We start from the raw sequence: 26,150 nt of genomic DNA on the forward strand, positions 1-26,150 counted from the left end.
TCTTCCCTTCAAATGCATATTTCTGCAGCTCCATTTTTGAAGGCTTAATAGTGTTGTCATTTTATCATACTTAATTCAAAATCATTCTTTAAAAGGTAACTTACAAATATAAATGCTATGCTCCAACAAGTAGAATGAATCAAAATATTTCCTTTTAATTTACATAGTAAGAGCACCATAATAGCATTTCCACTGGTTTACAGTATTAGTTTTTAGGTCACATTTTTAGTTGAAATTGGAGGACAATTACACACAAAGCATTCTTGTGACAAATCCGATTAAACTTAAGCATGAAAAGCAATTTCACAAACAAGTGGAAAGAAAGCTGCCATTGAGGCCACACTTGACACTTTGGTGGGCCAGTGACACACTGAACAGTAACTCTGGTTTTCATCCAGACACAAAAACGATGCTGCTACTGCCCTGTGCAGGTTTGCAGCCTCCTTGCCTCTTGTGAGCTTCCATCTGGCACATCAGATTAGAGTCACTGCTTTGCAGCTCCTATTCCTGTGGATTTAATCCCTTCCAAAGTTCAACATGCTATGGTCACACAACAGCAGCTGTGTAGTCCAAAAAGAAGTGGACATATGAAATTTGTGTAACCTTTTGTAACTGCAGAACTAAAGAGACTTCCAGATGCATGCTGTGACTCAATTTGCTATTGCTCAATCCTCACACTTATTTTGCCACTATGCTCCTTACACTTCAGGTTTTTTCTTCTGTAACAAACAAGCTGCAACAATTTAAACTTTTTGTTTTTTAGACTTAAGTACCTCTCCTTATAGAATTCAGACTTCACTTCAAAAGTCAGGAAATGCCATCATAAATTTTCCACCACATGATTTACCTTTAATTTTTCCCTATTTGTGATCCAGTCAGGTAACATGACTCCTACTGGAAACAAAGGTTTAATCAAATAGGACAGAGTGTAAGTGAAATCTAATAGAAAAACAGCTTCTGTAGAAGGCTTTTTATATGAATAAAATACCAGCACAAAAATGTCAATCCCAATAAACCCTGGTAGACCATTACAACATAAAACTAGAATTTAAATACATTATTTTGGGGGAAGAGAGACTGAGAAACTTCTACACATAGTTTACACTCTCCAGCCAACTGTGTTTCTTAGGGCTTTGTAGCATTCATGTAATTTTGAGTGTAACTTTCCCTGAAGATAAAATGCTGGTTTCAGATATAAAGCAAGTTCATAAGGTGTGGCTTAAGTCCTCCCCAAAATTAGTATCAAGTGCTACTTCCTTCCTTGTAGGCACACAGAATTGAGAGACCACATTCAAGCCCACAGCTCAAATATTTTAAGAAATCTTCAACAGATAAAGAGACTCACGAGTGCTCCCAGTCTGAAAAAAGTTTAAACAATGCAGGCATTGAGTTTTCAGGGTTAGGGCACAACATTTTGATGCTGAGAGAAAAATATTTACAAGAAGGATAAGGTCCTCTCCTTCTTTCAAAACAACAAACAAAAGGGGTAGAAGTTTTCAGAAGACAAGGAAGTTGTAGCTACGCTCAGCATGAGGCACCAGTGAGCTTTGAAGCTGTACAACTCCAGCTCACTTGCGTACCTCAGACTTCCTATCCTGACCACAAAAAATTTTGAGAGTGACCTTGAATGGAGGCAGAAGATAGGGAGGAGAAAGAAAGAAACCAAACCACCAACTTCACAGTAAAAATAATACACAGTATTATGTAGGTATGACACTCCACACCTTCCCAAGTGTTCTGCAGTGACTTCTTGAGGAAGTACCTCAAGTTTTCAGAATTTCAGATGTGTCATTAGTGCTTTAAGATGACCCCAAAATTACCAGTGCTTTGATAAGCCCCACTCTCCCTCTACACCTCCTGCAGTTCTATGCTCTTTGTAACCATTCACTCACTACTCATTTAAAATGGGATCACCAACAACTTCATACCAGTTTTCTGATACCATGAAGAGCTTGTACAAGTTCTAAGCCCACAGTACTGCACCAAGTGGCCAAGAAAACCTCCTGATGCCATACATGCTTCAAGTGTATTAGCTGAATAGTTACAGGTAAGAGATTTTACTTGGAAAAGCAGGAACATTGTACAGGAGTCAGTGCACCTGTGAACAGCACAGATCCATTCAGTGACACTAATCACAATGAATTCTAAATAATCCAAACTTTCCCTACTCAAAGAACTGCTTCAATTATTTGTCAGTTGACAGTCTTTGGTGAGGACAGAAGAATGAACAGGCAGTTATATGGAGTTTAATATTGCCAAAAACTAACACCCCAACATTAATGGGCCATGCTTAATGATCCTTGTAGTTTCAGCTATTCATTCATTGCAAGCTGAGTACCATTAAAACATGGCCCTAATTCCAGATTCATTACAAATTAAGCATTGCTCTAAACACATGCTTGCTGTTCCACCAGGGAGGGCTGAAAAAAGTTTAAACAATGCAGGCACTGAAGCTTTTAACACACAAACTGATAATTCTCTGCTGTCATATCACACTTTGGCACTGTGACATCCCAGGCAGCCCTGTACTTTGCAGTATCTGTTTCTTTCTGTGATCATTTCTGAGACATAAACCTGAGTACAGGTAACTCCTCTAAGCCAACAGCAAGCACCTGATACAAGCTCTTTGATCAGATTCAGGGGCACAGTACAGCAACATGAACAGGTCAGTCTGGAGTCCCACTCAGGGAGTGCTACCCTTGTTACCTCCAGAGCTCCAACTCCCACCAGCTCCTCTCCCTGGCCTTTCAGGCTGCAGGCAGCCAGGGTCACACAACAGCAACCCAACTGCACATAAATCACACACACTGAACATACCAAACCTTCCACAACACAAGCTGCTCTCTATCCCCAACACCCAGGCTGTTGTGAAGGGCTTGCAGCTTCCTCCTGCCTTTAACTACACAGCCATGACTCTGTACAGCTCCCCATTGCACCTGTGTGGTAGCAAAGTATTGCAACACATCACCCAGGAAAGCCTGGGACATGTGTCTCATCAACACAAGCATGGTCCAAGTAGCAGGTGAAGCAACTAAACCAGAAAGCCTTCAACTGCACTTTTAACATGGCCTTGTGCCCTGGAAAATGTCCTAAGGCTGAGGCAGGAACTGAGCTGCACTTCTGAGCAGGAGAAAGGAAGAGGAAACAACAATTCATACCAAATAATCAAACCACAGGTTCATGAGCAGTTGTTTCCTTCATTTATGCAAATGTCCTGCAGTGGAATTGCTAAGCAGGAGGTATTCAGGAGGAGTGAGATCACTGCCTTTATCCTGGCTATTATAAAGTGAAGTGCATTATCACTTACTAAGCTTACTTCTAAGCTTACAGGAATTAATTCTACAGTTGCTATTGTTTGTAAAAAGACCCAAAATGTGCCACCTCAACATCAGATTTCAGACCTTTTATTTTTGGAAAATAATCAAAATAAAACCAGAAAATGAATACCAATGTCACTACAGAGAAGCTGATCAGCTTCTCTTCTCAAAATTGTTTCCTTTCAGTCTGCTTGTTTGCTATTTGAAGCTGAAAGCAAGAATTATTCTATTATTCCATGAAGAGCTACAATAGCTGTTACACTCAATAGCTCTAATGCACCTGCAGAATTTCCTTTCATACCCAATACTGAAATCCAATCCAGAAGACCATTACATGTCAGCCAACATAAGGAAGATGCTGTCTTTATGTAAGATTACATGGAATATGTCTGGATGCCAGGAACTTATTTCTTGACTCCACTGCACACAGACAGAGAAGAACACACAATCAAGGTCCTTCAGTTTCTGTTTCAGTGTCTCCAAAACAATCCCCTCCCTCTTCCCAAGAAGGAAGCTATTCACAACACCAAACCTTCCCCTGCATCCCACCCTGCTAACAAGAAAGAACAAGAAATTCAGCATTTTATAATTAAACTGCAATTAAGACCCTGCAGTCTCACAGCAAGTACTTTGGACACCTTTAGCATAAGCAGGGCTGTGCAAGGGGAAACCTCAGCATCCTAATCTGACAATTTCACAAGATGCCCATTATATTGTGGAAAGACTAAGGCAAGTATGCAGTGATAATTCTGCTGAATAAGCTGGGAGCATCCAAGATTTTACAGGTAGAGACAAAACAGAGTCCTCTTTCTGAACTTGCTCTGCCCTCAGAATCCTGAACTGCCAGCTCCTAGGAATGGCACAATTATTTAGTTTTCCAACAATAAGTTAAAATAAAAAAACAAACAACCAAAAAACCCCGAATACTTTCCTACTTCAGATCCTTCATCTGTTAATAAACTTGAATTACTACATTTCTTCTCTGCTACAAGTTTACCCAAGAATAAAAAATAGTCACCATAATCCTAAATAGACTAAACTTGCTTAATACCAATTGTCTTTAGTGATTCTATTTTCCATGAAGGTAGGTTACAACCTTGCAGTCAGTCCTTCTGTTGCTGCATTACACAGCTGGACAAACAAATTTTGTTTAATAGTTAATGACAGTGTCCTTCCAGAGCTATTCAGGGTTGAGTATCTAAAAATGGGCACGAGCAGTAAGAACACAGCATTCAGAATAAGTATTACAAAAGCAACGTCATATTAATGTTATTTCATTAAAATTTTTAGGTTGGTGTCTCACATTAACTAAAAAGCTGGGCAAACAAAACCCCATAAGTTCACAAACATGCACTTTGACTGAAAGCAAGTCTTCTTTTGTGAAATGAATCTGGTCAATTACAGACAAATTAACATTCACATTTCCAAGCCATGTTTATTTGTGGAGGATAATGATGTTTCCTCTGCTTTCATAGGTATCCCTTTGTTCAACTGGTTCTTCCAGGAGATCAAGTAACTCATGTCCTAAAAAGGTAACAGGAGCTGTTCCATTTGCCTCAGAGACCCAGTTTCTGGTTCCTGACCACACAGAGATGGTAATTTCTAATGGCACTGTGTATTTGCAACAAACAAATTTCACAATGGCTCAACATGGGCACTATTTATTTATTTACCCATTAATGGTAAGATCACTGGATTTTTCTGAGCTAATGTCTGCAGCTACAGGAGTTACAGTTACTGTGTAATTAACAAAAAAACAACACTGGCAGGCTGAAGGCTGAGATGCACTTGCCAATTAGGAGTTTATTAGCACTATGTTTTCAAGCTGTCTCAAGAAATGCAATCAACTGTTTGGTAGCAAGGAGAGCTAGAACACTGTGATAGAAGTTAACTCATATAGGCAATAAATACCTCAGAACAGAGAGTTTCCTCCCACACTTCACATAACCATATAGAGAAATAGTTTAAATAATTCAGTAATTGTCAAAACAAGGAATAATTAAAAGTGACAGCAATCTTTAAGATATCAGCTCTATTAGTAAATGTAAGTTACCAAGACTAATTTATTTTTCAGAAGATGCATTCACCTACTGCAAGTCCAATAAAATTATCTAAGGTTATCAAAAGCCTTCTTCTCTTCACACCCCAAATAGTCTTAGAGACCCTTTCAACTGAGTAGTCTTGGAGAATGCAAAACAAAACACACCTCCAAAAATCACACAGGGAGCTATCTGTTTACTAAGTAATGTCTTGAGAGGAAACACTGAGCACAGTCTGCAACCTACATTAGGATGACTCTCAACAGCTTGACAGGATGGGGAGAGTAACCACCAAGAAACACATTTGTTGTTCTGACTCAGAATGGAGTAGAGGAAAAAAACCCTCCCTAACTCCCAACAGATCTCATTATTATTACAACAGAGTAAAAAAAATGCAGGCTAGTCTCATTAAATAAGTTGAATATACACTAATATTTCTAATTGTATCCCAAATGAACCAGTTAATATCTATTAAGCATGCAGTAAATATTGAACTGGTCAGGATAGGACACACCCTTTGGATGAGGAGAGGAAAAAGTTCAACAACTTTGAGGTGGTTTCCTTATAACCCATGAACAGACCCTGATAACATTGGTGTTATGGTAGCTTCATTCTTAGTGGCAAACCAAACACCTCTAGAAAGATTTAATCTATTTAAACTAACAGTCTACACAGAACACCCACTTCTCCACTCTGATATAACCCAAATATATATCACCAGTATTCCTATTGCAATAAGCTGCAGAAATTGATTGAAAGCTTCTCATATGAAGATCTGTTTGAGCCAGAATGATTCAAAGTAGCCCCACACAAGTCACAAAACTGTATTTCAGTTTATATCCTTTCTCAGAAGTTTGTGATCCAAGAGTGGAAGTAGAATATTGATGCTTACCCTCCCCATCAAAACAGTGATACAAAGAAAGGTTGGCTTGGAACCTTCAAGTTGTGATATATGATAGGAGAACAACCTTAAATAAATTCAAACTTACAGCTAACAAACCACCAACAGTACAGTTTTAAATAACAAAAATATGTAGAAATGTCTTATCATGGAAAAAGGCTCCCACAGTTGACCTTCCTGTCCTTTCCCCATCACCACAAGTGTTTGTGGTGCCATGAGCAGCTGTTTGCAAAACAGGTGCCCAAACCAGTTATGAACCCTAAAACCATTATGGGGGCTCTTTTAGCTGTTATCAGCCAGAGAGCACAAGCAAATACTGAACCACACACCAGTAGCACAAGAAAGGCAAAGATAGGGAATGGCCAGGTATAAAAATAAATTCTGTATTAGTAGAAAAATAATCTTAGAGCTCTTCAACCTGCTTGTGAAATCACATGCTAAGGGTGTATTGCTCTCAACCTGTACTTTGCCCCCAGCCACTTATTCTTGCCCAAACACCATTCCTTCCTTTCTGCCAGTACAAATATTTGTGTGAGGATGGAGTTAACTACACCAGGGACCTAATCCAGTGGAGAATGAAACTGGCAAAAACAACTGGTTAGTCAGAGATTCTCTCATCAGGCAGAAAGTCTGCAAGTGCCAGCAAAGGGAGAGAAGTGTGCAGGCTGTGGCAGACAGGAGGCTGTGAAACCTCTTTCACCATCAGCCTACGCTCACACCGAGTGTGAAACTACAAACTCTGATTTCATGGCTTGGGCTGTGTTTTCTTGTTGGTGAAAATGCTGACTGTGTTTGAGATTTCAGGGCAACTGCAAGGGGAGATTTAACTCTGGGTCCAATGTCCTCCACTTACTCGAGAACTTTAAGGGTCCTTCTCTCCTTTCCCATCTCAACACTGCTTCCTCAAATGTGCAACACAATTGTATGGCAAATAAATTTAGGGAACTACTCTAACTCCAATCCAGATAATCGAAAAAGCCCTTTTGGGAGAGACAGAGCTTCCAGTTGGGTCTGTTCTTCTTTCCAATTCCTCACACAGGAACCCAAACACCATCATTACACAGCACACAATGCAAGAATAAGTAATGTATACCCTTTCTAACTGGTACTGAAAAAATAAGAGTACTCAGAGCAGCACAGCCTACAGAGCTTTCTGAAAAGAAGTAAGGTACCAACTTATAACAATTTCTCATGACCTTGCCTTGGAATACCTTAAGAAAAATGAATTCACCCCAGTTAGAATCAGATCTTGTTTAGCAGAGAGGCAGAATAGGAGGATCATTTTGTTCTGGAGAGTTCTGCTCTTCTACACAACTGCTCTTTCTAAAGAGGCCACCAAGCATCATTCAAGTTTTAGCTGTGTAACAGCTCTTCATTCCAAATGGAACAGGTAAATAAGCTCCTGCTCCAAACCAAAACATGACAGCAGCTGTCAATCCTTGTGTCTAACTGGGTCCATTTTTGACTGGTGTCAATAAGATCCAGATCACTACAAGGAGCTGGAAAAAGACCAACTGCAAATCTGACTATTCACTTGGTCCATGTGCTACTAATTCTGCTTTTCATTCTCTTGCCCTTCACCAGTTCTGCCTTATAAATAAAAAAATTGAAATCAGCATTTAAACAAAGTCTGTGAAACAGCCAACTTTTAACAAAATGTTATGCCATTGTACAGCTGTGTATCAGTAAAAAAAACTATTAAAGGGAAGAGTTCTTCTCAAGAAGTTTCAATTTCCTGCCCCTCTTCTCTAAATACCATCTCAGTTTAAGTTCAGAGCACACAGTGGTAATTTGGAAGCTGAAGTTCCTCATAAAGCACATGCCAGAAAAGTATTTGAAACATACTTGAAGCAACAGGTCAACAGGCCAGTCACACTCTGTATGTTGGATATGAGCTCAAATTGGAATTCTTGCATTATGACTTTGGACAAGCTGTACTCACACTTCAGAATAAATCAATGAAAGATATTCCAAAAGTACCAGAATGAAGCACACAACATTCAATCATTACATTTTTGTGTTCTTCATCCTGTGAAGCAATGCTTCACTCATTTTCCAATGGCTCATCTTTGTTTTTAGAAATAAACATAATTTTCATATAAATAGAGAAATTCATTTAACACTTGAACTGAATGGAGACAAATATAAAAGAATCAGATCAGCAAAATTGTATTTTAGGACAACTGCAACACTTACAGTTGCACACTGAAATAGCAAAGCCTGAGGAGAGAAAGCAGTAGTGTGTCCAATGCTTTGGAAGTAATTATACCTTGTATACGAAATAATTATGCAAATCAGCTAATATTCTGTAATACACTAACTGGCAACACAACCAAGAGAATTAGCATAGAACTGAGTTAAGCACCTTGATCCTTTTGACCAGAGCTGCACACAGTGATGTAGGTAAGGCTCTTATCCTTCACCAGTTCCATGCAGGAGCCCAGACCTGCTTGGCAAGGGCACACAAAACTCTGCTTTAGAGACATTTCAAGAACACACAAGTTGTCACACATACATCACTTAGATTCCTTGAAAATACATAAAGCCAACACCTGAGCTAGCCTTACACAACATAATACAGACTATTGTCAGCTACCACAGGGTGTAAAATGGCAATAACACATTTGAAAGAGCAGTAACAAAAGCACCACTAGGAGTGTGCTGATGAAACTGTGCTTGGCCACAACCACCTTATGCCAACTCTTAATAAATCCATCAGCTTGTCATATTTGCCTGTTTGATGGATTACTCCACCAGCTGGATATTCAAACAAGAGAACACTGTACCTATGTATGTGAGATAACAGAGCATAATACTTTCAGAGATGCTTATCTCCCATACTCAATTACATGGCCCAAAGACTAGAACCCTTTTTCTTCCTAATTAATACCAGCAACTTTCTGCAAGTTTTTTAAGGGAAGGAGGAAAGCCTGAAGAGGTAACTTGCTGTTACAAGTACTTGGCAGACACAGCCATGCCTGGCTGCAGAGCCAAATGCCACGTTCAAATCCAGTCCTCCTCTGTATTGCCAAGACTTTCTCTCTCTCAGCTCTCTGGTAACCAGGCAGAGGACAAACCCTTCCAGGGCTGAAGATCATCATCATCATCTGGCTTGTAATAGTAATACAAAATGCTGTTCTTAAAGCAGTTATCAGCAGGGCACCTCTTTAGCAGCAATAGGAGAATAACTCATGCAGTGAGGGTTAACCAACTGTCCCTTACATAAAACTGTGGAAGTGTTCACTGCCCTGAAGATCTTGCTTATGCAAATCAAAATAAATCTTAAATATAGAGAAAACTAAATGATCCTGGGACTGAAGCAAAGGAGTTTACAAGAGATTCAGATAGCAATGGACAAATGTTAAGACAGTCATTTACCCTTCTGCTGGATATATTATTTTATGATGGACCATTTACAATAATCCTGCTATTACTGAATGAGCAAACAGCATTTCATTAAAGAGCTCAGTAGTCTGGGTGGACAAATCCATGAACCACAAGAAAATCACCTGTAAATAAGAACAATTACAGGCACATTAAAAAGACAAAGCAGTTAGGCTGGAGGATTGAAAGCCCCCAGCTAAGGCTACATGGGATCCTGCCTATTTCTGGCCAAACATGAGCATTCCAAAGGCAGAGAGCAATCAAAAGTCAGTGGAAGGTCTGTAATTGTAGGGTAAATGACTGAGGTGCATTTATCAGATTAGTATCCTGCAGACATAGCATGAGGTAGCAGACAGCAACAGGAGACTGGAAGCCAACAAATGCAGATTTTTAACTGTTACCAGCACAATGAGAAGTGGTTTACTTGACAGAATTATCTTACTAGCTTCCCTCATCTGTGACCTGGGAGTGAAGTGCAGGGTCTCATTATGTGCTTTAGGTTACAACAGCAAGAAATTGCAACAACAATAGAAACAGTAATTCATGCTATTTTACCAATAATTTACCCTCCTCTTTACAGATTGTACAATTAGAAGCACTAAAGAAAACATGCTGTTTATCAACCAGAACTTCTCCCCTGCCTAGTTCTATTGGAGCTCATGACAACAGCTCCTTTAATCCTTCCTTTTCCCCAAACACTAAAAATCCTTTCTCTTTGCATAGATGTAGCATCAGAATAAATAACAGAGGACCCAAGTGGCTACATCTAAAATACACTTTAAAGTGTTATAATGCTTCCTTATTACAATCAATTCTAAACAAGACTATTTGCTCTCCATTTAAAAAGAAATTAAACTATTATATTCTGGGCAATTCATCAAGTTTGTGAAGCACATGGAAACAGCTCTGCAACACTTCACCTCCCACTCTGCAATACAAGGGAGTGCAAACACATTCCTGCTGGGCCACCAGAAAGGTGTGGCTAAGAGCAGTAATAGCAAAGCAGGGCTCAGGTGGACAAAACTGAGCTGAAAGGAGCACAGAACAAAACAGGAGTATGGCAATTGTCATATCCCTATTACTAGCAAGATATTCACAGCCCCTTTCCTTCAACTTTTACGTAAGTGACAATACCTCACCTGAATTAAAGAACAGCCAGATAATACTGTCCTAACTACATTCAGATCTGTCACCTTCATCCCTCTTTTATGAGACTGTTTCTTATCCTTTGATGTGTGGAAAGGTGCTTAAAAGGAGCTCTCTCACATTAAGGTCATGCACGCAGAAAATCCCAAAAGCTAAGAATGGCAATGGAATTTTAAAGAAAGTGGCTGTAAGGTCTCACCACGCTGCTGCATAGGCAGCAACCTGATGTCAATGGGTTCAAAGGTTTTCCAGCCTGCCTGCTGCATGTCCTACATGTCTGTGACAGAAACCAGGCAGCAAAAACGTTAACATGACATATTAAGAGAGAAGTTATTGCCATGAGCAGTCCAGCTGGCCTTGCTACCTATATACATACAAAGACTGTGTTCTGCTTTGAGCTGAACCCCTCATGCAGGTTAACAACATAAGGGAACCTTTCAGTACAATCAGAATCAGCAGTTTCTGCTTCAAGGAGAGGAAATTCGGCAGAACTAAAAAGAGATGAAGGCCTGGCTTTTGAACTTGGCCACTAGGCCAAGCTGATATCTCCAAGTTCCTGACAAGTTAAAATGTGCTTTAGCAGGAATTCTTAGTATTCCTTGGGTTTGGTTTTTTTGTTGTTTTTTTTTTTTTTTTGGGGGGGGGGGGGGGGGGGTTAAGCCATGGGGTTTTCTTTGTATCCCTCTCCTAGAAATCTCACAGGGAACACAAAGCACAACCTGTACTTGTCCAGTAAGACTTAAAAGTGAAGTTACCAAGTTGCATAACACTCTGTATTTCCACAGTCAGGACTCTTGAACTCACTCTCAATGACTACAACAGCTTTTGCCAGTTCTGTTATCATACAGTGAGGAGAAACTTGGTTAAGGCCCTTGGTGATTGGATTATCAAAGTACTGATACACCTATACCAATAAAAATATGACTTTCCTGGTGTAAGCTGCTTCTACACAGTACCAGGCAGGCTGCAGATCCTTAGTCTCCTGCAGCTCACAAGCAGTAAATGCAACACTTGGCCTCAAGTTTCATCACAAATGCAGGATTGTTTCAGAGCAGGCACGGGGTAACCTGAACTCTGCCACGGGTGCCACAATACCTGGGACTGCTCTCACCAGAGCATCCAGAGACAAAGCTGCAGATCCCCTGAGGCTGCAGAGCAGGGGAGGGAGGGACACCAGACTCCTTCCCAGCGGCAGCTCCAGCGTGTGACATGTGTCCCTGTGCTCTGTCACAGCCACTGGCCACCTCCTGCCTGCAATGCCGAGGAACACAGCCACACTGCAGCCCTCAGCTGAGCCTGTGACAAAAGGGAATCGAACAAGAAATCTCTGCCATTGCCTGAGGAGTGACTCAGAACTGCCACCTGACTCACCAACCTTGCACCAAGCACCACCCTGGCCCTGAGCCATCAGAAACCTCTGCCATTTAAACAGTGTTCACTGTCCTGGAGCCAACGAGCTGAGCACAGAGGGCTGCATTTATTTTCCAACTGTTTCGTTTACTTTACAAATTCAGTTTTGAATTACTGGGGAAAAAGAAGCCATACAAGTGACCACAAAAGTGAAAAGCTGCCTTCTTAAGTTAATTTATTCACATAATAATATGAAATAGAATTTACTCCAGAAGAAATAAGAGTACAGAGACCTGCACCTTCTAAACTATAAACTAACCAGAAATTCAATATAATTTCACACACTTTAAGAACTCTTGAATACACTGCAGTACCCATTAAGAAATTGCAGGGTGGAAGAATTTTGACAGTTATTTTGAAATTGCAAGAATAAACCTCATGACAAGCAGATTTTACTAGGTACATACAGGTTTTATTATAATTGATTTAAACTGCAACCTTATTTACAATGCCCAGCCAGAAACAAGGTATTACTGTTCAAACCTAATCAAGGTACTTAATATTTAAAGGAGGGAGCTGCATTGGCATTGAAAAGCAGTGAAGTTAACAAAGGGCAGAACAAGACACAGAACAAAAGGATTCCACCACATCCTAGAACAGTAAATCCAATACTCTACCACAGAGTCTTCCTCCTAAACTTCAAATACAATAGGACTACCACTCAATATCTAAATAAGTGTCTCATGCACAACAGGATGCAGATCCATACTTTGCAGCTACTAGAAAATGCTACCATAAAAATAAGAGGTGATTGTGAAGAGAATTACAAAGCAGAATTTACCTGATGAACTTCATTGCCCAATTCCAACCACATCAAAGAATAAACAGAGACCAAATACTTCAAAAATACTAAATATAAACTTGAATTTCTCACATGTATTTTGCAGTTGCTAACTTATTTTTTGGTTCTAAGACTGATGAATGTTAACAGGTTACCATTTTAACCTGGGTTTTAGCATTTAAAGTCACCCACAGCTGTTTATCATCACTTACAGAACCTTCACACACCAAAGTACCTGAGAATTGTGTAAGAAAAGTCCTTCATGTTGAAATAGCTGACCTAACTGAGCTCTCAGTCACTGAAGCACAAATAAGGATAAAAAAATAAACCTCAGATGAGTAAACTGAAACTCTAAGATAAGTATCAGCTGAATATGGAACCAAGAGGCAGAACTCAAAACCACTATCAAAGCTATCAAGGAAAATTTCAAGCTATTTGAACATTTTCAAAATCCCCATATAATCACATTCCCTTTTTAAGGGAAGAAGGGCAGTTTCTTACTGAAGTTCAGTATGCTGCTGCCACAGCACCAGCTGTTATTTATGAGGCAGATTATATCATTTAGCTTCCTCTGCAGAGAATTTTCTAAGTCATGGCCTTAAGACAGAAGACATTATGACAAATCTGCACCACACACAATGGGACTATTGATCCTGATGTCTCTAAATACTATTTACTCTGCAGGCTCCACCTTCCCCCTGCCCCTCCTCCCCTTTTTTTTTAATAAACAATCTGCTTTATTTGGATACTGTTATTCCCAGAAAACTGAGGTTTATTCAAAAAAATGGTTTTTATTATTGGAAATGTTGCACCTGTTCTGGAAATAGAATGTCTTTTACAATTCAGATTTTGATGTAGTGTTGGACTTACTTATATCCTTAGAAGTAAACATTTTAAAACCAGTGACAATATTACAATGCTACAGTGATCATTAGTCCTACAGACAAAAAAAGTACACAAGTAAAACTTAGGAAAAACTTTATTTCCCTGCAAGGTCCTGGAACTCAAGTCAGGGTTGTATTCCTAAATACCTCATCTGTCACATTATTAAAACTACTTTACCCAGGGCTGACTTTGTATACAAGAAGCTGTAAAAAGTAAATAACTTCCTCAGGACAAGACTTAATCACAGTGGTTTTTGAATGTCATCCAAATCTTGGCCTAGAAAAGTCCCAGTCTAGTACAAAGCACCTTGAACAAAACAGTTGATTATCATGAATAAGCTGACACTTCTCTTCAGTTTGCCTTTATCTTTAAGCCTATACATCACACAGGCCCTCTTAAAAGCTGTTTGGAGAAACAAAAATTTTTTAAAAAGTTTAAAACAGAAGCTCAGTTTTGAAAGACTTTTGACTTGTAAAGGCAGGTACAACTGTTTGTCATTAATATCATCTGGTATGTACCAATCTACAGACTTTCAGACAGTTATTCCTCCTAGCATTCCACAATTCATAGAACACAGATTGGTTTGGATTGGAAAGTAACTTTAGGGAGCATCTAAGACAACCCCCTGCCATGAGCAGGGACATCTTCAACCCACAGAGTTACTGGGCTTGGAAGGGAGCTCTGGAGACCATCCAGTCCCACCCCCTGCTAAAGCAGGTACACCTGGAGCAGATTGCACAGGATCACATCCAGCCAGCTTTGGAAGAACTCCAGAGAAGGAGACTCCACAACCTCTCTGGACAGGCTGTTCCAGTGCTCTGTCATCCTGAAAGTAAAGAAGCTTTTCCTCATATTCACACAGAACTTCTGTGTTTCAGTTTGTGCCCACTGCCCCTTGTCCCATCACTGGCACCACTGAAAAGAGTGATGGAGAAGTGCTCCAAGCTTTCCCCTACGGGCTTTTTGTTTGAGGAGGCAAAACAATCTTTGCTAAGTTCTCCACCATACCAAATTTTTCTCATGCCAAAAATGAAGGAGGGGCTGACACACCAGTAATAACATCACACTCTCCATCTGCAACACAATGATCACGCTAAGCAAGTCCATAGACAAGTATTCAGCGGGAGGAGGCTCTATTCGAGGAAACAAACTTGTAAATATCTGAACTATTTAAATGTGTAAGGGGTGTGAACGGGCATCTCAGCCCAATACCACTCTGAACAGCCCGGGGTTGTGAGTCAATGGCAATGGCAGGCCAATATATTCTTAGGAAGGAGAGAAACACTTTAAAGAGCATGTGGCGACTTGGGAAGCTCTCTCAAAGCCTGCAGGTGATTCTTTCCCCCTCTCCTGCTTTGAGAGACTTCTCTGTTCCCCCTCAGGGGCCTAAGGGCCACGCTGGGAGCCAATCCAGCAGAGCCAGACTCCAAGGGCTCGCACACCGAACCGGGCACACACAGACGGGGACCCTGGCACAGGAGGGGGCACACGAAGCTGAAGCGCTGATCGCCAACTGCTGGAAGGGCCCAGATGCGCCCGAAAAGGGGCGGGAAAGTAGCCAGCCATAATGGAAAGGACACAGACTACCTGAACAGCAACCCCTGGCTGCCTGCAGCCCCAGAGGGACCACAAGGCCACGCCGGGAGGACGCTCAGGGGCGACCCCGGGCAGTCAGCGGGGAACAGGGAGGGGAGCAGGGAGAGACAACGGGGCCGGGGTCAGCCGGGCACAGAGGGGGTGTGAGGCCGCCACCTCAGCAGGGGAGGGGCCGCGGCCATGTTGGGGGGGGCGGGGGGAACGCGGGCCCGGCTGAGGGGCCACGGCCGAGCCGCCCCCGGCCCCCCGCGCGCGCCCCGCCGTACTCACGCCTTGTCCACCAGCTCCCGCACTTTCCACATGTTCAACATGGAGCCGACCTCCCGGAGACCCGCCCGGTCTCGCTCCCTCCGCCGCCGGCCCCAGGAGGCCCCGCTCGCCGCGCTCCGGCCGCCGCCGCCTCCGCCAAGCAGGGGACGCGGCGCCGCTCCCGGAAATGAAGGGTCGGGCAGGCCTACGGGGTGCTGGGAATTGAAGTCTCGGGGAGGGAGGGGCCGGGCGCGGAGCCTGCTGGGCGCCGCGAGGGCTGCCGGGAGTGGTAGTTCGGGGCTGTCCGCGCGGTGCCTGCCGGGAGCGGGCGTGAGGGGCGTGAGGGGGGCCGGGCCCGGATGAAACTGACCGGGATAAAACTGACGGGGATGAAAGTGTGAAAGTGACCGGGCTGGCATGAGGCTTCACCGGCCGTGTCCTGAGGGCTGAATCGCCGATCTCACATGGCGGGGACACCGAGCGGTTGTGCCCGTCTGGGGGGCACGGACAGCCTGGCTTAAAGCCGGTCTCAAAGTTCCCTCACGCCCTTCAGCCTGCATCCGCAGCCCGGCGAGGCACAGGATGGAAAAAGGCTGTGAAATAGTTGGTTAAAAGTCAAAACACTGGTGTAAAACCCATTATTTTGGACCAGAATGTGGTTTTATACTCGGCTTTCAGCGCAAGGAACTCGTTTCAGAGCGGCATTCTGCCCTTACGGCTGTCCGTCTGCTGATCGTGGTGTGCGGCCTGGAGCAAATTGCTGCTGGCATTTCCGGATCCCCCAGAGCCAGGTTTTGGAAAGAAACTTCTGGAAAAGCAGAGGGGAGGGTGCAGCATGAGGGCTGCCCCACCGAGGCACTGCACAGGCAAGAACCTTGTCTGCACTTCTGGAGAAAGACCAAGCTGATTGACAAAACCCAGGGAACAGTCACCCACATAAAAACTGCCTCGGGAGAATATTGGCTGTTTTAACACAGTTGCCAACAGGCAAGACCATCTTCAAATATTGTCCATGCAGGCACTGAGTAGGAATCAGTTACAATGAAAACAGTGAAGTCATCAAAGTGAGTTTGCAATCAGGATTGTCATTTTCATTACATACATTTATTTTCTTACAAATTGTGTTTAATATGGGTTTTAAATGGCCCAGTTTCATTCTTGATGTATGTTTTTTGTTTGTGTGTTTGTATCATATATTTTGCCAAAAGACAATATACATCTGCAAACTTTTATCAAAATACAAATGCAAAATATTTTCATTTTAGTTATTATGTCAGAACGGGCAAAACAAGGCACAAGAAAGACCAGTTGCAGTGGCACTTGCTGCTTTAATAAGTCACTTCTTTTAAAAGTTAGTGGTTCTCAAAACTTGTCAGGAAAGCTAAACAGCTCAACTCTTGCCCATTTTCTGACATCCCACTGTATCTTTTCACACAGACACTTTCATGGCTTCCATCTCCTGAACATGTCCATGAAATCTATTTGAATAATAAGAACTTCCTGAACAGATCATCAAATCCAGCATCCTCTTCCTAACAGCAGTATTAGAGGTTCATTAAGATGAAGGATGTGGATGGATCAGTCCTCAGGTATATCTTTCAAATGTTCATTTTCCTGTAGCTTAGGGACTCAGTTCTGAAGTATTTATGCTAAAACTTTCCCTTTAGGAGCACCAGATGGACTTTCATTTTATGGACTTAACTGATTGCTTTTTGAGCCTTTTTAGATGAACCTACACTACACCTCATGGCAATGAATTCAGTGTTCTAATTGTCACATGACAAAATGGTTCCTTTTGTGTGTTTTAAATTGTCTGCTTCATGGCATTACCAGTTCAAGTAGTGTGACAATTAGTACATAACAATTCCCTAGCACTCTTTTCCTTGTCAGTTGCAAATTTAGAAATCTGTTGATTTCTTACTGCACTGTTTATTACTGCCTAAGACTTGCAATGTACTTAATTTCTGCAGAAGGCTATGACCAGCCTAGAGATGTTTTATTGTGGGGGGATAGAATGTAAGAAATTAAAGATAGTGCAGAGGGTAGTCTCACACCTGAGGAGGTGCAGCTGTACTAATCACCAAGATTAGGAACAGGCCTGCTCTTAATAGGCCACAGCTGTGTCCAGTAAGGATGAGTGCTACAAAAGAATGGGTTAGGTGATTTAGGGGAGAGTTGGATTTTGTTGACTGAGTTGTGAAGAAGAAGGGGTCAGTGCTGTGAGGAGATGCCCATGAGAAATCACTGAGAATGTATGGGAGTTTTGCAATAAGATGATAACAGTTTATGGCTTTTTTTTTTTTTCTCTTCATAAGAGTTCTTAACAGTGTTTTCATTTTTGAATGCTACTGAACCCTGAGGTGATATTTTCACCTGCAGCACAATACCTGTGGTGGCTGTGGCCGGTGTGTAACTGAACTCAGCACCACTTTTGCTGCCCCACAAATGAGAGGCACGTGGCCATTGAGCACTGGGAGGAGGGAGTTGCTAAATTTCATCCTGTAACACCTGGCAAAGCAAGCTGGGTGAGGACTCTTGCTGTTTAATATCAGCCTTTTGGTTTTTTCTGTAAGTACACTGACATTTGTCTTCAGGAGCAGATGATCTTTATAACCTCTGTTTAACAAAGAAATAACAGGGAGTACAATAATTGGAGCTTGCAGAATCACACCTTTCCTGATTGGCTGGAAATGTTGTTATTTTTAAGTGTGGCTTCAGTCCATATTGGATCAAGATCAGATTTCTAAATGCAGTTCCAATGAACTGCAAATTCCCCAGATTCTGCTGTGGTGCAATGAAATTGATGTTCTTGTTAGAGCTGGTTTCCTTGAGCAGCTGCAGAGTTCTGAGTGCTGGGGCAGAGCTGCCAGCTCATGGGGGGCTGCCAGGGGCAGATTCCAGGGCCCAGACTCAGCCACACCTCAAAGTGCACCTATCCCCAAAATCAAATGCACCCACTCCTCACTGTTTTCCCATCAGGGATAACATTTGAATTGAAACAGTTCAGGGTCAAAAACCATCAGGATTTGGCTGATTTGTTTGTTTTATACAAATTGTTGTTTCCATATGAAAAAAAAATTTACAGCCCACTGTAATCACACATTTCAGGAAAAAAAGAGAATGGTAAAGAGTATTTTAGGTGCAGGCATTGGAGAATAACAAGATGCAGAAGAAAGAAAGGCTGAAGCAGGGATTTAAAAGATGAAGGTGAGTTTCTTCTGAGCATTGCTTGCTATGTCTGGATGCAGTAATGGGGCAAGGAGAGATGACTGGCATTTATTGTCAATTTTAAGGTATAGTAAAAAGCAGGTCTTTATGTGACATTGAATGCAACATGAGTGACAGTAATTTTGCCATCCCCATTCTGTCAGCTGCTGATAAAGTGCATGAGCATATGTATAATTTCTGAATGATGTGAAGACACTTTCTGGTTCATAAGTAATTCCTTTAAAAAAAAAAAGATCTGATCGGTGAAGGGAGAGGGTAATGCAGTTTCAAAGCAATGCAATATTCAGCATAACAGGTAGTACTTGTAACATATATCATGTAGAGGAACTGTACTTTATTATAATTTGAGCCATCAATTACAGGAGAAGCAGTTAGAGAAATTGAACTAATTTGAGCACTGCAATAGAGTTTGCACCTGGCTATTCCAGAAGTTAATATGGGCCATTTGGTGCACAAAAAGTCTTGCACATTCCAAATGCCTGGAGAGCAATATTGTTGTTAATATCAACCATATTAATGCACAGTAGAGACATATCCAAGTCAGTGATTAATTTACAATTAAAATTCAAGGGGGGGAAAGAGGAATGTCAAGGAAAATCACATTGTGGCCGCGTAGGGAGGCTATGGCACAGACTGAGAAACTTTTCATTTAAAGCAGTATTTCTTTCCATGATTTCATAAAACTCTACTTTTTACCCACTTACACAGCTGAAATCTGAATTCCATAAAGTTTGTTTGTTCTAAGAATTAGTCAGTAGGGCAGAAGCAACACTGGGATAATGTTTCCCGTTTGTAGGCTGGTTACCATCCAGGCTTTTCTGAAAAATTGCAACTTCTCTGAGTCCAAATGTGTCTTTCTGTAACACATCCCAGCCCCACAAACATCATATTCCAACCAGAGCGTCCCTATGTGGGCTGTTTCAGAACCTGCATTCCTGCTCTACCACAGAATGGTTTTGCCTCTGGTAAAATCCTCCAGTCCCTTCCATGGGTGCAGAACTGCTTGTGAAGCTTCCACTACTTGAGCCCACACCACGCTCATTTCAGGAGAAAATCTTGAGGGGCAGGCAGTAACAGGGAATATTGGCAGGGAATGGCGGAAAATGTGGGGAGAGTGAAAAAAAATACTGTGAGTGATGTTCCAAAGTTATCCCTCCTCACACTGCCCTGCTGAGAAGATCCACCCATTTACCAACAGCCTTTGCATGGCCTGGACCTGTCTCACTGTGAAGGAATGTAGGTAGCAAACTTCAAAGTTTTTTAAGAAGTGAAGATGATTCTATTTTAAGCTTTAGAACCAAGACTACAACTGCCTGTGTTGTGCTTGTGGAAGACTGGGAGTGCCAGGCAGAGGTGATGATTTATCTCAGGAGCTGGGAGGACAACCCTGCCCTTCAGACAGCTTCTTCTGCCAGCAGAGCATGGGCAGAAGTCCCTGCAGGGAGGCTGTGCTGAATGTTAACATCAGGCTGCATCCTACCCAGAGCTGCTTTTTTTTCTAGCCTGAAGAAATGAAGGTTGATTCTATAGTGTGGGTTTTCACTCTCTCCTCAGTCTTTTGAAATGCTTGAACCAGTTCACTGAGATGAGGCAGAGGTGGTTTGCTCTGAGAGTTACAAATTTATGCAGAGTTCTTACAAGTTGTCTCAAAATAAATGACTGAACAGGAGAGACTTGATTGCTACTGCTCCTGAAAAGATGTGCTCAGCCAATAATGAAAAGCATTTAAGGTCAGAGTTCTCAGGGTTCTCCATTGTCCAGTAAGCAGTAAATTCTGGCTTTTCCTGTGCCTGGGGCATTCACAACATTGCTTTTTTGTTGTGGATTCCCTGATGTCTGGAAAGGGGTGAATTCCCACTGCCAAAATATTACCATTTAATTATCAAACCAATCAACTGTGAGACAAATGTCCCCAGGGAAGCAATCTTCATTAGTTCCAATTTTTACAGAGCTACTTGGGGTTTTTTTGGTTTCTCATTTTCTCCCACATTAGCAACTGGCTGTGTATGCATGTCTCCAAATTAGGATGGAAATGTGGAGTTTGGGGATTGCCAGTTAATGGATAATATTCGATGTTCTGAGCTTTCCTTCAGGCTGATGATGTGATCTGATCTGACATTGTTCTTGGGGAGGCTTTGGAGATACAGGCTTTAAAATGTTACCACTGTTAGAAGTTTAAAATACAGGGAAACCCCGTGTGAATTATGTCCTGATGTCACCACAGCTGTCTCTGTCACACCCTTAGACACCTCCTTTAAGTGGATATGGTACTTTCCATGGAAAGTTTAGGAGCTTGTATTTGAGAACTGATCCTCAGTAGAATTCTCTCATATGAGCCACACATGATCTTTATTCTTCCAGAAATTCATGTCCACGTTCCTCAGTCTTTTGTTCCAGCTTTGGTACATTCTAAGACTCTAGAGCCTGGATTGTTACCGATTGCTGTTGTGCAGCTGTTCCAGTAAGTTCTTTTCTCTACTGACAACAATTCACCTCTCTGGCACTGAAACTGTACAGGAGGAGGAGAAAAGGACAGGTCACTGTCTGCTTTTTGTAACAGTCAGCTGCTGACAGATTTCTCTTGGTTAGCAGGCTGGGTTTCAAGTTCCAAAATGCCTGTGACAGTGGCCAGAGTTAGAAAACTGGTAGCAGAACAGGGCTGAACCAGAAGCACATGCCAGACTAGTGAGGTCAGAATTCTTGGGGATGGTTGCAGCCTGTAAGTGTTCCCATTTATTACATTGTCAGTTTGATTGTGGTCCAAGTCACTCAGCTTTGTGCCAGATCCCCGAGCCAGAAAGGTCTTGTTTGCCTGATTTCCTAAGGATACAAATCTTATGAGATCTCCCTGTCTCTGTATTTGTGTCTTTCAGTCCCCTTGCAATCACTGTTGGGCCAATTTCAATCAGATGAGATACAGGGGTGGCTGGCTAAAGGATTTGAAGTTGTGTTTTGTGAAAATGCACAGCTGTGTGGAGAGAGATACCTCAGTAAAGCTCTGTGAGGATGTAGTAGGAGTGGAAAGGCTGTAGTAGGAGTTCAGTTGGATACTGAGGATCCCCTTGGAGAGCATTCTTACCCATGTTCCTCAGGGAGTTGTCTTACGCACAGGAGAATCCAACCACAAGACACAAAAAGGAAGACAGGTCTCCTTTACTGCTCTCTGAAGACCTCATTTCACTTTGCCAAACTGATTAACTGGTGCCATAAATATCTTACATAACCCATCAGATAAAGACCTACTATGGCTTCCTGTCAGCTGTGAACAGGAGAGAACAGACTTGTAGTCTTCCTTCTCGGTGCATCTAATAACCTCAAAACAGCCAAAAGAAATGGCAATTCAAAGTCATCTTCCAGCTGTGGTCAAGGGCAGCTGCTCTTTGGTGAGGCAGAGAAACATGGTCCAAGAAATCACTGCAGCTTTTTCTCTTAAAGGTCATGGTGCATATTTTCATGGATGCAAGCTAACAAAAAACCCAGGGAGAACTGAAAGCAGTGCTTGAGCAGACAAAAATTAGTCTCATTTTCATTTTGGCTGGAAATTAAAACTGGCACGGTAACACTACACAGGATGGTCTTCAAAATCCTCTTTTCAGAATATTTAGCTGGACTTGGATTAAAACACAGTAGATGGAGACATTTTCACAGACTGGCCGACTGGGACTCTCCAGGCTGGAATTATCCAGCCAGTTTTAGTCAGAGGAACTGGCTTTCTATCTCAAAGTGGGAGACAATGCCTTAAAGTGCTGCTTTTTTTTTTTTTTCCACCCTCCACAGTTTTTCATTAGGTCGTGTTTCAAAGAAAAGAATGGAAAAAAGTGCTGCTGATTTTTCTACCTTCAAATAATAATCAAGAAAGTGCTGTTTAATGAGTTTCTTTTCTCTGTATTAGTTCTCACAATAGTTTATATGCATCAACAGAAAAACAGTGCAAATGCAAGTCCTGTCATGAAGAGTTCCCACCTGAGTAACTTCTGTTAGGGGCAAGAAATGGTGTTTTAGTAATTTTCACTTCCATGTTTCCCTCATTCCTTCTTCCCTATTTCCATTGCTTGCATGGAATGTGGTTGTTTTGGTTCAGATTTTTTTACAAAAATAAGTCTTTAAAAGCTGTTGTTGGCTATTAGTATTTTACAAAAGCAAAGTGCAAATACCATCACCAGCATCAAAGCTACTGAGGTTTTAATGAAATAAAAGGAAAGTTGAAAGAGCAAACTCAGTTTCAAAGGTGAAATTGATAGGGTTTATTGTTAAGTTGGGAGGAATGTCAGATGGAAGAATGTCATAAATAAATAGCATGTAGTTCTTGTCTTAAAGAACCAGATCTGTTCCACTGGCATTCAAGTGGACATTTTTTGCAGCACTGAGTAACCTTACCCATAATTATTTACTACAGCTTCTTTCTTAGGATTATTTGGCCACCATCAGGTGAAAGACAGTGAATTGAACATATGAATCACCTCCAGTTCCAAAGCTCTTCTGTGAGGTTCTTGGCAATTCATTCAGCTTCATTCAGTATTGAATTTACTGTGTCTGGACCTTCAATTCTTAGATCCCATCAAAGCAAGAGAGAGCCACCATCTATTTTTTCTCTGATGTTGAGGATCACTTTGGGAACAAAGTGATGCTCATTTCCAGCTGCCTGTGTCCTCCTCCTGGAATAATTGTTAGACAGATCTAAAATTGTGCCTTGCATGCAGTACCAGCCAGTTAAACAAACATGTTGCGCAAGACCAGAATGCAGTGGCTGGGTTAATTTTGTGCTTCTTTCTTGATTTTCAATATTTTCAATTCTTCTGGTTCCCACTGGTGTGACCTTTATTTACTGTCTCCCACTGTGTCATGAACTAAATGTTTACCTTTGGATGGAGGCTGAGGGCTGAGTTGAGAGAGGAGATGTTGGCAGCCCTTAAGCTTTGAGGTGCTTGTTCATTAGAGTTCATTAGCTTGGTGACTCCTTGCTGTTTTGGAAGAGAGGAACAGGAAAAAAGAGACCATAAATGCTGCTGAACTGAATAAAAGGTTCTGTTATTGGGAAAAGGAAAAAAAAACCCAACCAACCTACCACAGAAACAAAGAGGTAAGAGCTCTAGAGAGGCAGGAGTTGTCAAAAAGCCTTCCCCATCAAACAGACTTCAGAGAACCACAGCAGACGGATTTTCAGTAGCAGTCAAATGTAAGAGTGTAGGAAGTTGACATGCTGTCCCTTGGAGAGCCGAGGTATTGACAAAAGACATGCAAACTTGAAAAATGTACATTTGTGGAAAAATCCATCCTGACAAGTGACTGCACTTAAGTCGCCAAATGGACTTCACCCCTGGGATGAAACTCAATTATTGTTGCACATCCAATGAATCCATCCATGGAGAAAGCACATGGCCAATAAAAGGGAACCGTTCAGTAATCAGATCTTTCAAAAACTATTTAGCTCTTTGCCACTGAGTCCCTGCTCTAAGTGACGTGTGCTTCCCTGCAAACCTGCTTGGCTCCTCCGCTGGCTGGTGAGGAGTGCTGAGCCACTGGGAGCTCTTCTGCAGCACTAACACATCCTGCACGAGCCACTCAAAATCATTCCTCTAACCCCTCTGAGTTGTCTGACATCAAAGCTTTTTAAATTGCAGCTTGTATTTAGTGCTCATGAAGGATGCTTTTGGTTTGGAGATATTTTTACAATCCTGTGAGTAAAAGCTATTTATTGCCTGAAGGATTGTGTTAAATGGTTTAACCCAGTCAAGGCTCCATTAAGTAAGGAGCTTGCAAGCTGCAGTCATTAAGACAGTCTTCCATTTTGAGTGAGGAAGTGTCTTGTGTGCATCTGCTGCTCAGAGTTCATCTTTCCATACCAATATTTAACAGGTACCATCTCTCTTCTTTTGAGATTACACTATACTTTGCACTATCTGTGTACTTTTTATCTGCCATCTTCTTGATTTCAGCAGTCCACAGTTATTATCACGAGTAAATCCCTCTTAGCAAGAAGTCTATTTTGGGTAATTTTTATTTTCTGATTCACAAATGAAAGCCAGCCCCACTACTGGCCTCGAAGCCATTTGTTTTAGGATGCACCTGCACATAAATTGTTTCATAACAAAAACATCTTTGTGAAACTGAAACACTGCATCTGTTGTTTGGGGGAAAACAGGCAACAGTGGCTGACAACAGCCGCTTTTAAGAACATGTATATTATGTGCAAGTGTTTCATAAGTTTACTTAGTTGCCATGGACAGATTTGAAACCTTTGCCTCTTTTACCAGCCATCTAGTTTACTGCTGTGTCTGTCTGTTCTCATAGATCTGTCATGCTGATTTTTAGATATTGTTCTCTAGAATAAATTGAATATCCAGTTTTTCATGACAATTCAGAATGCAGTTTCCCTCAGATATGTGAAATTCCAGTACCAACACTGTGTGCCCACATATATGTGACATGAACACAGACATCTGCCCTTCCACCCATCAATAAGAGGAAAAATGTCCTGGTGACAAAGCTACACAATTTTTTGTCTTCATTTATTTTTTACTCCCATTGTTTCAACCATTTCATTATCTGTCTGTCTTTCTCTTTACAAGCTGGCAGTTTGGTCTTGGAACATTCTCTGGGCTGCCAAGCAACAAGCTTCTCCTTATTCAGATTTTCAAGGAAAAATGTAGCACATCTGTTTACACTGTCACCCTGACATAAGTTTGAGCCCACTCGCCAGAGTTATCAGGCATTATTATGTCAAGCACCAATGTTGAAGGAGCATCAGCCATCAAGTCTTGCATCATCCCAGCCTCAGAGAAAACTGAAAATTGTGTTTAGCACAATTTTATTCATATACTGTGAGTGGATATGAACATGGTACTGGATTTAACTCTTGTTTCAGCCAAAGACTGTTTAACTTTTCTAGCAATGACATTAGCAGTTTTATCTCAACAAGCAAAAAATCCACATTTGTCGAAGAATCTCCTTGGGGAACTGAAAAAAAACTGCCTCCAGCCCAGTAACACATTTTCATAAAAACACCCCATGTTTGCTTCATACTTATGACAAATTTTTATCACACTCAAAGTCTATCCAGCAGTGTTTTCTCTATCTAACATTCTCTTCAGCATTTGTCTTCGCTGATACAGTGACTCAGCACAACATGAGCATGGTATGCAACTCTACCATTAGGCAAATATTTCTCATTGTTTGCAGAATCCCTAGAATTCAGCAGAGGAATAGACTGGTAT

General features: G+C 41.6%; 1 protein-coding gene across 1 annotated transcript in view; it reads right to left on the reverse strand.

Annotated features, from left to right (window-relative positions):
* Positions 1 to 15,901, reverse strand: part of CLINT1 (clathrin interactor 1) — a 46,709-nt gene extending 30,808 nt beyond the window's left edge. The window contains exon 1 of the mRNA XM_071443452.1: positions 15,730 to 15,901. Within this exon, the coding sequence (XP_071299553.1) occupies positions 15,730 to 15,770 (41 nt within the window). The 5' untranslated portion in view covers positions 15,771 to 15,901. The remainder of the gene's footprint in view (positions 1 to 15,729) is intronic.
* Positions 15,902 to 26,150: the final 10,249 nt, after the last annotated feature.

Source organism: Agelaius tricolor, unplaced genomic scaffold, assembly GCF_023055355.1.
Source record: "Agelaius tricolor isolate 1412-34295 unplaced genomic scaffold, bAgeTri1.0.p SCAF_18, whole genome shotgun sequence".
Classification (NCBI taxonomy): domain Eukaryota; kingdom Metazoa; phylum Chordata; class Aves; order Passeriformes; family Icteridae; genus Agelaius; species Agelaius tricolor.